This window comes from Mixophyes fleayi, chromosome 1 (genome assembly GCF_038048845.1).
Source record: "Mixophyes fleayi isolate aMixFle1 chromosome 1, aMixFle1.hap1, whole genome shotgun sequence".
NCBI classification, from domain to species: Eukaryota; Metazoa; Chordata; class Amphibia; order Anura; family Limnodynastidae; genus Mixophyes; species Mixophyes fleayi.
The window spans coordinates 95,229,398-95,242,943 of NC_134402.1; the positions used below are offsets into that span (position 1 = coordinate 95,229,398).

Consider the following 13,546-nt stretch of genomic DNA (forward strand, 5'->3'; position numbering starts at 1 on the left):
TAAAACTGCAGACTACAGTATGTATTCTGCAGAAGTGACTTTTACAAAAATAAGTTTACATTAAAGGAATAACATACAAAACAAAGAGAATTTCAGATTATAGAGTAGAAAACCTTAGCCCTGTTGTGTAGCTGTCTTTTCTAAAGAACACCTAATAATGAAGCCAAAGTAACTACCTTAGGGTGTAGCTGCTATGTGATCACTTGAGCGACCCTGGAAACGTATCAGGTTTCCCCTCTCTAAATTACTAGCAATTATTTTTTTATTTGATCATGTACATTAAAGACAACCCAAGTATTTAGGGTTTGTTCATACTTATTAGATTTGGTAGCACTTTCCACACATTAAACACAAGAAAAGTGTATGTGTATGTGTATATATACATATATATAATTTAATATAAATATATTGGCGTGAGTTGGTCAGTTTAAACATATATTGCAATATGTGGAACTAACATTCCCTGTTTTTAATATAGAACAGTACTTGATATAGCATTAATTATGTGTTTGGAGAGGTGCAGGGCGTGTGTGTGTGTGTGTGTGTGTGTGTGTGTGTGTGTGTGTGCTGTGTGTGTGTGTGTGTGGTGTGTGTGTGTGTGTGTGTGTGTGTGTGTATGTATATATATATATATATATATATATATATATATAATAATATATATATATATATATATATATATATATATATATATATATATATATCTCAATCATTTGGAGCCTAATGTATGCACATACCCTCAATTGTATACTCATCATAGCCCTGTTATTTTAGTATGCTTGGCAACAAACAAACAATACAAAACTAAAAATGCAAAATAAAAACGTAATATGATTAAATACACTTTTTGTAAACAGAGAGGTGATGATTTCTTTCTCTGCTTAAACCTAGTATCATACTATTTTTGTTATTGAGCTCATTTCAACCAAACCAACTGTTTAAATATATTATGTCATATAATGGCTGGTAGTAGTATTATGCTTTATGTATATAGGCCCAACTTATTACACTCCTAACAAATCAGAGATTGTCCTATTCACTGGCATCAGCCTGTGTCGTAGTGGCGCTTACAATCTAATTCCTTACCAAGGGCACATTAAAAAGGTTCTGGAAATAGCTTAGTTTCTGGATGTAAGAAACAGTGAAGTGTTTATAAACATTATTATTACATTAAAACTTGTTTATTGGTTTCAGAAACTAAATAAACTACGCTGAAAGTTTCCTGATCCTAATCTTTGTTCCCATTCAGACAAGGCTCAGACTGTGTCTCAAGTGATTTTTGTACAACATATATTACATAACCCCTGCTGGGGAGATTTAGGGAAAGGGTAAGCCCAGTATAATGAGAGCATTTTTTGCAGCAGGAAAGCTTTAAGAACTGGCTTAATTTCTGTTTTCCAGTGTATGAAACGCCTGAAACAGACCAACATTGTCAGGTGGTAGGTAGTCTTCTGCTGAGAGGGATATACTGAATGAGGGAACATGATTAGGGGGACAGACGGTCTCCATGGAGACGGAAGGCTCTGCAAGCGAAAGTAGAAATGGCTGGCACCAGGCAATCTAGATCCTAACATTATCCAGCTACTCCAGTCAGAGACAGAGGCCTCTAAAGAGCAGTGTGCTAACTGCTGGCTGACCACAATAATTATATCCCAAAATAAAAGGTGCCCAACATCAGATTAACAGTGCAAAGTGAAGCAATGCATAGGGAAGGACACCAAAATAAACATGTCGCACGATTTATGCTTTGTAGCATGAAGTTCCTTCTATGATCAACTACAAAATAAACACTTTATTCTTTTATATCAAACTAAAAGATCACCATATATTCTGGGACTTCACACAGATTTCACGCCACAGAGAACAAAGAGGGCGACTAATTCTTTAGCAGCCCGAAAGTAATACTACAAATCTTGTTTCTCATTAATTACAACAAGCATTTAGCTTATCCATATACAAAAGACTAAGCAGAAAATAAAGCAGATTTATATTTATTATCCCATTGTTCAGCTTTGCTTTCAACTTCATTGTTCAGTTGTGTCACCGTAGCCAAGACATATCGGCTTACAGGCTGAGCAGAGTTAATGTTCATAGTTAATAACATTGGCAGAGGTAAAAAAAAAAGAAAAAAATCAGAGGAAAAACTCTGCCACCAAGATGGTTGTTGGCAGCAGCGTTACATTGATTCCAATAACTTACTTTTCTTTTAAAAGGCCAATAACCACTGACCATGCATTTTAATAAACGCTAGACACATAACCCACCTGCCCACCCTATTCTGGCTTCGTGCAGAGTTTTGTTAAGAAATCTTGGAGATTTCAGGAGAAATCTTTCAGCTCTGTGACAGTCTGACCTGTATGGTCCTGCATAACCGCTGTCCGCAGTTTTTTTCCCTTTCTCTCATGTTTTTTAATAACGATTTTATAAGTAACACCATCTGTAAGTGATCTCTCAATCAAAATGATCGAATTTGGAGAGAGAGAGAGAGAGAGAGAGAGAGAGAGAGAGAGAGAGAGAGAGAGAGAGAGAGAAAGAGAGAGAAAGAGAGAGAAAGAGAGAGAAAGAGAGAGAGAGAGAGAGAGAGAGAGAGAGAGAGAGAGAGAGAGAGAGAGAGAGAGAGAGAGAGAGAGAGAGAGAGAGAGAGAGAGAGAGACTAGCGTTTGTGTAAAGAATGAGAAATAGGAAAGCAATGAATGATGGGAATACAAAGGTTTGTATACAAACATACATGTAGAAAGGGAGATTTTTTTACAACAAAATGACAGCTGGATTGGACTCTGACTCTATGGGGAAATGGCTGTATTCATTCCACTGTTCCCCTTAGCTATTTGCTAACTATGACCCCTCCCCATACTTGACTAGAGAGAGAGACCCATCCATACACTGACGCTATATAAAAGATTGGAGTAGTCCAATAAAATGTACTGTGTTCACTAAATGATACATTTAAAGGGTAAATTCATCTTTAAATAGTATGTGTAAGAAATATGATGGTGTTTTGTTTTATTATTGTGACCCCAGAAATAGGTTTTGTAGACAAATCTGTGAACCCCAGTAGCTGCCTGCTATGACATCACAGCAGTGCAATGAATTGTGACAATAAAATTTTAACTCCCATCATCCATCCCATGCATGCATATATGCACTTTACAGCATCTGTCTCTCTCCTATGCCATCAGCATAAAGCTGCATGTAGCCTGGTTGCATCAGCTGGTGCTTCAATCCTGCCTGCTCAGAACAAACAGGTACAGAAAAGGTAACACAGAATGAAGTTTGAAGTGGGAGAGGGGTGGGCAGTTCCCAAGCTGTTACCCAGAGCAAGCAAGCTGAACAGTATTTCCAAAACTAAAGCTGGCAGGCACTATGTTATATTGGCAGTGTTCTCCCCAGTACCTATTTCCCATCCGGCTCTTGGAGACCTATTATAATACAATAAACCATTGTTTCCCCTATCAGAACAGACACTATGTGAGCACTACAGCCAGCAGTGTGTGTGTTAGACCACTGACCACCAGTCTGACCAGTCCTGGCAAATGTCCCATTTGGAGAGACTACTAGGGACTATATAGAGCGCTCACATTATTGAGGAGTTGTATTTATAAGATATACTTATTCTTATTGACGATATCTACAGCAGCACAGTTTGAGCAGTTATACTGCTTTTTAACTGTATTCCTATTTCTGGTTTCCCATTCTACATGCACTTTTTAATATTTCGCTAATTACGTAAATGTTAATAAAAGTTTATATGTGCACACTTATTGTTGGGTGTGTTTTAAAAAAATACTAATAAAGAATAATAAAGATTATACATTAATTTCTCAGATACTATTACTACTCTAACCCTTTGAGTGCCCCATTACGCATACTCTTTCTTTTCCCTTATGATATACAGTCCTGGCAGCTGTTGTCAATAACCTTCAACATTTTTAATAATATTGCAAAGTACAACAACTGCCCCCACGCGGCTACTTCATAATGCCACCCGGCTGGCAAAATTTTGGGGGGAGAAGACTGTATTGGCAACTATGTTTATTTGGGCCTAGAATATTTAATGTAAGCCACTTGTTGGAAAGTGGACATTTAAAATAAGTGTTCTAGAAACTTTTTCTAGGGTTCTAGAACAGAAGTAGACGGATACTTGGGGGTCCCAAATTAAAATAAAAAATTAAACAAAGGTTGAGCAACAGAGCTTTAAATGAACTGCTTCTGGAGACTAAATTCACATAAGCATATTTTAATCAGCAGGGATCTATACTACAACATCACCGCACAGGTGGTTTTATGTGTATATCTTTTTTTAATGGATAAATAATAAATATACATAATAATATTGAATAAATTATTAACAATGATGAATAATGAATGGTTACTTGTTTCATAGAATCACCTTTAGATACAACCAGCCAGAAAATAGCTCAGAGAAGCCTTCAGTGACAGCCCGAACTATACAAGACAGGATATAGATAAATGTCTGTTTTGTTGAGGGGGAAATAGCAGGAATTTACAAGTGGCACGTCAGGCTCCCCAATTTAGCCAAAAAGCTGGATCCAGCACAGAGAGACAGGTTCAAATTGTCCCTAACAGAGCAAGATGACAAGCAGATAATATGTTTTGCTGCAGAGTTTACCGGGAATGCCAGTTAGTGCCAGGACACTAGGAAGTTTTGCCGCCATCAATAGTCACTTATGAACTACTTTGCAAATTCTGCTTCAATGTGGCCGAATAACATTATGCAATATTCACTTAATCTTACATACATTGAACAAAATTTGGCCATAAATACTTGTAAATAAAATGTAGTGTAATGTGAGAATGCACAAATTCTTCAATTCCCTTTTTAAAGCACTAATCGTCCCAAGGAATTCTCTTGTTGCAGTGACAGATGTGTCTTTTATGTACTATAAAATCTGTGTTATGTACATTATGTCTCTGCTGCCTAATAACCTGTAAACAGCGATTGTGAAAGGAAGGGGTAATAGACTTGTCACTACAGAATGCTCTACCTGCGTAATATTTACAGTATGGAGCGCACGTGTGAATGTACTGAAAAGCCATTGTCATCACATAAAATTCTCTAGACCAGTGATGGGCAACATGCGGCCCTCCCAAGCCATCTCTTGTGGCCCCCAGCCCCTTCCTGGTTTATTGCTGGATTTGTTACAGCTTGTAGCACTTGCTTAAAATGCCTGCTGATATGTTATTACAGATAGGTGCCTCTTTCTTTGAATAAATGTATAGTTTCAATTTATTAGTGAGACCTCACAGCACTGGGGTCAGTCATGAGTTTGATTCCCGACCATGGCCTTATCTGTGTGGAGTTTGTATGTTCGCCCGGTGTTTGCGTGGGTTCCCTCTGTGTGCTCCGATTTCCCCCCACACTCCAAAAACATACTGATAGGTTAATTGGGTGCTATCAAACTGACCCTAGTGTGTGTGTGTGTGTGTGTGTGTGTGTGTGTGTGTGTGTGTGTGTGTGTGTGTGTGTGTGTATGTGTGTGTATGTGTGTGTATGTGCGAATTTAGACTAAGCTCCAATAGGGCAGGCACTGATATGAGTGCGTACTCTGTACAGCGCTGCAGAATTAGTGGCGCTATATAAATAGATGATGATGATGACTAAGAGTAATGTGTGGCCCTCTGGAAGGTTAGTGGGCAGCATCGCATGGCCCCTGAAATTAATCAAGTTGCATATCCTTACTCTAGATGTACGTGTATTGTGCACAAAATAAGTAGGATTCATTCTTCCAGCCAGTAGAGGAAACCATGGACATGAAAGCTTCACGATTTTTAGAATTTAATTAATGAGAACTCTAAAAAGGTATTTACTTCTATAACTTAAAATTATAACAGAACAATTTTATCTATTTTTATTCATTCCAACAAATGCATGTTCAGAGCAATTTTAGCACAACTAAATTGCTTAAATCACAAACTTTACAAACAATCATTCTCCTACTGGTAATCCCTGGGCACGATATCTTCATGTCACTTTTCTTGGTGCTCGGTGCACCAACACAACTCATAATTCCTACCCAGCACAAATGGGTAAATTCTTCCTGAACCAAATTTGACCGCATAACTCTTAATTTGGTTTATGGTGTAAAGATTTTCTCTATTCTCTACATTAGAGGGAATATTAGTAACTGTGAAACATTATTTCCTTTTAAAATACACACTACAACTTATACACCAATTGGGTTTCCTAACCACAGACCTGAACAGCTTTACAGAACTGGTGAGTGTTCACTGATGGTTGCATTTAACCCCCACAATAAATGTTATGATTCAATTTTATTTCCTGCCTTTAGCTGAAAAACACCCACACTTGGCAGCGGTGTCATTTCTCTGACACATCATGAAGAATGTCTGGTACTAAACTATGCTTGGCACGAGTGGGGAAAAAAAAACTGCCCATGCCACATGCCTAGAATAGCTTTAACATGTGATAAAAGCAATAGCAATATCTCAATAAACATTTTTTTTGCAGTTTGTTAACAGAGTTGGTGACCTGCACAGACTACAGGAGAAAAAACCATGTAGAACATAACATACACAGTTCTGCATTCTGCAATAAATGTCACATTTTCATAGAGGAGTTTATGCATTTATGTATTTAGCATTTGCAGAGTCCTGGAATTCAAGGAGAGGAAACCTTACAACAAACAAGTTATGGATTTGAAAAAGTGAATTGTTCCTATAAATATTCTTCCTGTTTATGGGCCGTGCAGAATTCTGCATAATTGTGATATCCTCCTGTTGGGAAGTCTGACTATCTACAAGTTTTATTTCAGGAGTAGACAGCCGCAGGATGTATCCACATAATCAACAGGATATGTTCATAGCCGACACACATCCAGTTACTATTCTTTGACTCTCTGGGAATGGTGTATCTCAATCACAACAGCTATGAATGAGCAAAATGTAATGTCTTCTCCTAACAAAGGATTTGGCTAAAAGGAAGCCATATGGAAGACCACAGATATGATGTATTATGAGCTACAATACAGTCAATGCACTCACTTAGACTACACAGTTGAAATTAAACAGTACTTCTATTTAATGGACATGATCTTTAAAATGGTCAATGATTTATGTTTAAACATATATTTAAGTAAGGGGGTGTGACAGGATGGACGCCTATGCCACCCTGTCTGTTGATGCTGGGAACCGGCTGGGCTTACTTTGCCACTGTCCCCTTTCTTTATTCCGAATATGCCCCTCCTGCCGCAGTAGGAGGAGCCTGCTGCCACCACTGGACTCCATTATGGCATCAAGAACCACGTTCCTTCTAGGTAACTGTCGCTACTAGTGTACTCCCATGCTGGTACCCCTGACTGCTTACAATGGACCAGGGTGCTGTAGATGGATCCTCCCTGGCCTATCGCACTGGCCAGAGCTGCTGGGTATTGGCAAGAGCAGTGGTACTCTGGGGTCTAGGGCAGTGGTTCCCAAACTGTGCGCCTAGGCTTCCTGGGCTGCCTTGGCAATCTCACAGGGGTGCCTCGGCCAGGGTCAATGGTAAGCAAGGCGGGGGGCCACTTGGTAATTATTTTGGCCTAGGGGTGCCTTGAAAAAAAATTATGGAGACCCTAAGTGTGCCTTGAACTGAAACATTTTGGGATCCACTGGTCTAGGGTCATATGAAGCAAAAAAAATGTTGCTAAGGTTATCCTATTCCTTAGGGCCTTAAGCTATATTCAGGAATAGTGTTTTGCATACTTCTATACATATGTTGTATGTTTCTCAAATCTATTAAAACGTTGCATCTCCTTAAATCAAATCAGTTATTTTGTGTTAATGTTTGTCCGGAATGAAGAAGCTAACCATAAAGGAAATTACCTGAGCTCCTGCTAATGTGAAACTTTGCAGAATCAAGAAGTAATGCCAGCCACAAGGACCCCTGAATGAATAATCAATAAGGAACTTGATGAAATTTAGCATTTTTGAAATTACGAAGCTTGACCGCTACCTTGTTTTATACCTATTTTATTAATATAGAAACTTTCCATAATATTACAGATACTTTCCATTGACGTGATTGTTGTGACGTAATTAAGGTCTATAAAATATGAGCTATTTCAATTAGTAAGGGCAGTTCAGTTTGGACACCAGACTCTGTGTGGTCTCTTATTTCTGAGCCCCGATCGAACGATACTGCTGCTACTACATCTGATACTCTAACAGTGGCTTGTCAATTGAAGGTAGTTGATTGCATCTGTATAGGAAATACAGAAGGCTACCCCAACATTTTTGGTGACAAAACCCGGGACCTCACATCAACTGCCAGAAGTACTGGACCTTCCATAACGATCCACAATGACTGACTACACAAATCCGTCCGGTGAGTAATCAATTGCATTGGGATTTACAGCTTTGATTACTACGTATTCAGTACTTGTGTTTCATGGAATTACTTCTTCCAAGTTGATCTGTCGAGGTACCACGGACCCAATTGATACGTCATACTTTAAACACTAAAATTGTAAATCTTTTTATTTTCAGTCTAAGTTTCAGTCTAATTACTATGATATAAAGTTTATTGCACATGCAAAATGTGGTAATAATGGGATAGTACCAATTGGTTACAACAAGGTTTTCTCAATTATTATACCTGTATCGATAAGACTTTTACTAATTACTGTACTTGTTTAGTCATTTGACAGTATATGGCCATAGAGTATCCACCCAGAGGGATTTGTAAGTATTATACTTGCGGCATAGTATTTAGAAAATTTTGGATGTTTAAAGACCAAAAAGATTTAAAGATTGAAATGTACACACTTTGGTTACATAGCAAACGGATCAGAATACTATTCCACATTTGGTTGCCACCTAAATCCAGAATATTTAAAGGATCTAGTAGGGAGAGATTTGTCACATTTAATTCTTGATTGGCCCTATAACTAATTTCCCAAAGATCACAGGGCCCTCTGTTTACACAGCATAAAGAAACTACCAACAGGTCCAGAAAGTGAGATAATAATTAAGAGATATCCAGAAGATCGTTATAAAAGAGATAACAGATGGTCTTAAGTTTAACAATTGTTAGTTTGTTTTCAGACTAATTTTTATGTTGCAAAAAGGTATTATGTGTAAATATGACTGATGAAACACTGATGATTAGAATTTGTTGCCCATTCAGAGAAAATTGGGGTTGTGCACAGTGTACAGGTGTTATCATATGGGATTGCACATCATTTACTCCTGATTGTATTAAGGTTGCTTTCTTGAATCATCACCGAATAAAGTTTGGTCTAAAAAAAAGGGGTAAAACATAATCCTAGAGAAGAAGGGAGTTGGCAGACAGTTTGTGTTACTGGGTTTCACAGTACTTGTAAAGTGACATTAGGACAGACATATTCTGAAGTAGTTGAGACCTCCCGGTTAGAGGTAAAGGAAGAGAGTCCATTTTGGCTTAATTCAGACCTTCATTGTATGTTACCCTCCATGGTACTGACTGGAGGATTTCAGTAAAAGACTATTAAGGTATGTGAAGCAATACGGTTGGAACCCATTATCCACATACGGAGTCAGTGGAATGGGAGCTTTTAATAGTAAGGGGAAAAAGCGCACCTCCATAGAAATAGTAAAGGAGAAAGAGGGTAAACACGCAATAAAAGGGTAAGGATGAAGATTTTAAAAGGGCTGGATTCCCTCCAGAAGGTGTATTAGATTCACAGAAATGGAAAACCATTAGGAAGAAAAATAGGGATTGGATTGAAAGGAAAAAATTTGGGAATCAAGTATGTATAAGGTCGACTACTAGTGAAGAATTGGAAGAGCAAAGAAAAAAAAGAGGGGAACTTAGATGATGATGAAAGAAGGGGTTATGTTGCAATGGCCCCACCTCATACAAATGCACCTCCCCCATAAGGATGAAGATGAGATCCAAAATCGCAACCAGAATGTAGTACAGGACAGGGACACACATGAGCCTCTGGTTGGGGCACAAGGGACAGTAGCGACTGGTCCATACAGAGTAGCCCATGAGGCATTACAGGCTATGACAGAACACCCAGGGTAGAGAAGCGACAGTAAGCGCATGATAACTCAGTCACCAATTGGGACTGCACGTACTTTAAACTCACATTCCAAATAAAGCCCAAATTATACGAGGAACCCGGGAGGCAATTTTCCCCCAGTGAGAGGTTGTACATATTGAGGATGAGGATGAGATGGCTTGTGAAAAATTAGTGTTGAAATCATATGAGCCAGGAACAGTTTGACACAGAAATATGAAAAGAATGATAAGAGATATTCAGGATTATAATCCACCAGGTATAAAGGAATTGCAAACTCTCCTAACCAGAAAAAGAGACATTTTATCTGATATTTCCGAGTCAGGTACATACCCTGCTATAATAGCACCAGTAAGAACACATCAATACCCAAACCCCACATTTATACCAGCCAATGATGTAGGAGAAGCTAACCCTCGCATGTTAACAGCAACACAATACGTGCCTTGGTCCAATTACGAGATTTCCACAAGGGGAAACCAAAAGTCCCTCCGAATTCACTGAAGCAATGGGAACAATTTTAAAGAAATGGACCCCACTTTATCTGGAAAAGACATAACTATTGCAATATGTGGATGACTTAGTCCTTGTGGTAGAGGGCATGGAAGAATGCCAGCAGGAAACTGAACACCTGTTAATTTTCTTGACAGAAGAAAATTGTAGGGTCTCTAAAAACAAGATACAAGAGGTTCGCGAGACTGACATTTTTGGGACATTGCATCTCTCATGGGATGAAGCATCTTACACCTGAAAGACTAAGGGTGATAATTGAAGCAAAAGTACCAGAAACACAAAGACAAATCAGAGGACTGTTGGGAATAGTAAGCTACGTCAGGGAGTGGCTAACAGGAGCCTCATTGCTTATGCAACCCTTGTACAACTTGGTAAAAAAAGGAAAAACCTATAATGACGCCAATCATCAAGAAAGAAAACAAGCACTTCAGGCTATTAAACAGGCTATATGCTCTGCACCAGCATTAGGACTACCCAATTATGACAAACCATTTGCACTATTCTGTCATGAATACCATGGGCATGCTTTGGGAGTCCTCACGCAAGAACACGGAAGGAGACAAAGACCTTTAGCCTACTACTCAACGATACTTGACCTCATTGCACTGGCATTACCAAACTTTATCAAGTCAGTTGCAACAGTCACCATATTAAAAGAAAAAATGTGCAGATATTGTTTTGGATCATCCACTCACAGTCCAAGTTCCACATGCAGTCATGGAAATACTACATCAAGCAACCACAAGACATATCTCCAGTGCCAGATTGACAAAATATGAAGTAGCGCTTCTTAGCTCTTCAAACGTTACCATAAACCGGTGCACAGTCCTAAATTCGGCAACACTTCTACCATTATTGTATGAACCTTACAGTTCAAGAGAAGGGAGACTGGAGCAGGAAGACTGATAAAGCAGACAGTGGACAGATCTGAGTGCCTTGAATGATGAGGACAACAGGGAACATCAAGAGCATGACTGTGTGGCACTGATGGATATGGAAAGGGCGTATCCTACGCACTGGACTGATCAACCTATAAGAAATCCAAATTTTTCTTTTTTCACAGATGGCTCTAGCTACTATACTGATGAGATCCGCAAAGCAGGATATGCAATTGTTACGCTGTATGACGTAGTGGAAGCGGAACCACATCCCCCGGGTACTTCAGGACAAGCTGCTGAGTTAATGGCAGTATTGAGAGCACTGGAAATTACAGAGGGTGAAACAGTGAATATATATACTGACTCAAGGTATGCATGGGGAACAGCACTGGACTATGCTAACATCTGGAAAAGCAGGGACTTCAGGACAGCAACAGGCAAGACTATTCAGAATGCTGTCTTAATAGAAAGACTGACAAGAGCACTGGAACTACCAATCAAAGCAGGCATTATAAAGGTTGCTGCCCACAAAGTACAGACGCAAGAAGGGTAACGAAATGTCTTTGCAGACAAAATGGCCAAAAAAGCAGCACTAAAAACCATTGTTCAATCCTATTATATCTCAAACATAGTATCCTCTGCACAAGAAGAAGAAGTCACAACAAAAGACCTGGCAAAGATTCAGAAACAAGCAGGACCACTGGAAAAACGTGGAGCTAAGGAGTCCTGCACAGGACTCTGGATCAAGGGAAACTTGGTTTGCCTGCCACGACCCTTTTGTGCTCCCATGATTCAAATAGCACATGGTCCTGACCATAAAGGAAAGTGTCAGACAGCAGCACAAATACTCCAACATTGGATAGCACCAGGCATTCATCCAGCAACAGAGGCATTTGTGAAACAGTGTTGAATCTGTGCAGAAAACAATCCAGGACAAAGGGTAAAAACACCAACCGGAAATACTCCAAGAGCCGCTTACCCCTTCCAAAGACTACAGATTAACTATATTCAGTTATCGAAGTGTGGCACATATGAATATGTTCTAGTATGCGCAAATTTATTCAGTAGACGGCCGGAAGTTTGGGCAGTCAGCAAAGAACACTGCACAAGTTTTCTCCTCTCTTCCGGATTCAGGTTCCCTGATTAACCCTCATCAACTGAAGATTGGAGACTGGGTGTATGTCAAGAAGCATGTAAGGGGAGCCCTCGAATCCAGATATAAGTGACCATATCATGTTGTGTTAACAACCCCCACATCAGTCAAGGTTCTGGGAAGAGACACCTGGATACACACATTCCAGAATAACGACTGAACCTCAGACAGGAGAATGAGACGTTATATCCTTTTTTGCATTTCAGAGATATGCATAAGTCATACAGATGAACAGGAAAATGGGCCAATACAGCTGTACTCAGAGAGATATGTAAAACTCAGAAGAGTAGAGATATGTTGGTTATACATGTGTCCCCCCAGAATAGACATGAGAGACCAATGCATGAGAAATTGTTGCAAAAATCTAGAAAGACAGAAAACAGAAGGATGTTAAGGAGATGGAAACGACGCAGAAGGAGAGCACAAGCTAACATTTATGAGGCATGGGGACAATCATCGTGATTAGGGTATGGCAACCGGAGTGCCGAATGGTTATTACCTTTGCTCTGACTAGGGGACAAGCCCTGTGTCATTGCAAAAAGTAGTCACCAACAACGTTGCCCTAGCCTTTTTGCTTGATTCTTGTTAGGAGGGGAGTTAAAGCCCTAATTAATATGATAAAGAGAAGGGACTGTGGGGTCTAGGGTCATATGAAGTAAGAAAAATATTGCTAAGGTTATCCTATTACTTAGGGCCTTAAGCTATATTCAGGAATAGTGTTTTGCATACTTCTATAGATATGTTGTATCTTTCTCAAATCTATTAAGATGTTGTATCTCCTTAAATCAAATCAGTTATTTTGTGTTAATATTTGTCCGGAAACAAAAAGCTAACCACAAAGGAAATTACCTGACCTCCTGCTAATGTGAAACTTTGCAGAATCAAGAAGTAATGCCAGCCACAAGGACCCCTGAATGGATAATCAATAAGGAACTTGATGAAATTTAGCATTTTTGAAATTACAAAGCTTAACTGCTACC

General features: G+C 39.1%; 2 protein-coding genes across 15 annotated transcripts in view; one reads left to right on the forward strand and one right to left on the reverse strand.

The window, feature by feature from the left end:
* Nucleotides 1–13,546, reverse strand: part of RAPGEF2 (Rap guanine nucleotide exchange factor 2) — a 238,563-nt gene that overhangs the window by 194,735 nt on the left and 30,282 nt on the right. The window lies entirely within an intron of this gene.
* Nucleotides 8,109–13,546, forward strand: part of SPMIP2 (sperm microtubule inner protein 2) — a 145,848-nt gene continuing 140,410 nt past the window's right edge. For both annotated transcript variants that reach the window (XM_075198158.1, XM_075198162.1), the window contains exon 1: nucleotides 8,109–8,344. Coding sequence is in view for 1 of the 2 variants with exons in the window: in XM_075198162.1 (XP_075054263.1) it covers nucleotides 8,320–8,344 (25 nt within the window). In the remaining variant the exon portion in view is untranslated. The remainder of the gene's footprint in view (nucleotides 8,345–13,546) is intronic.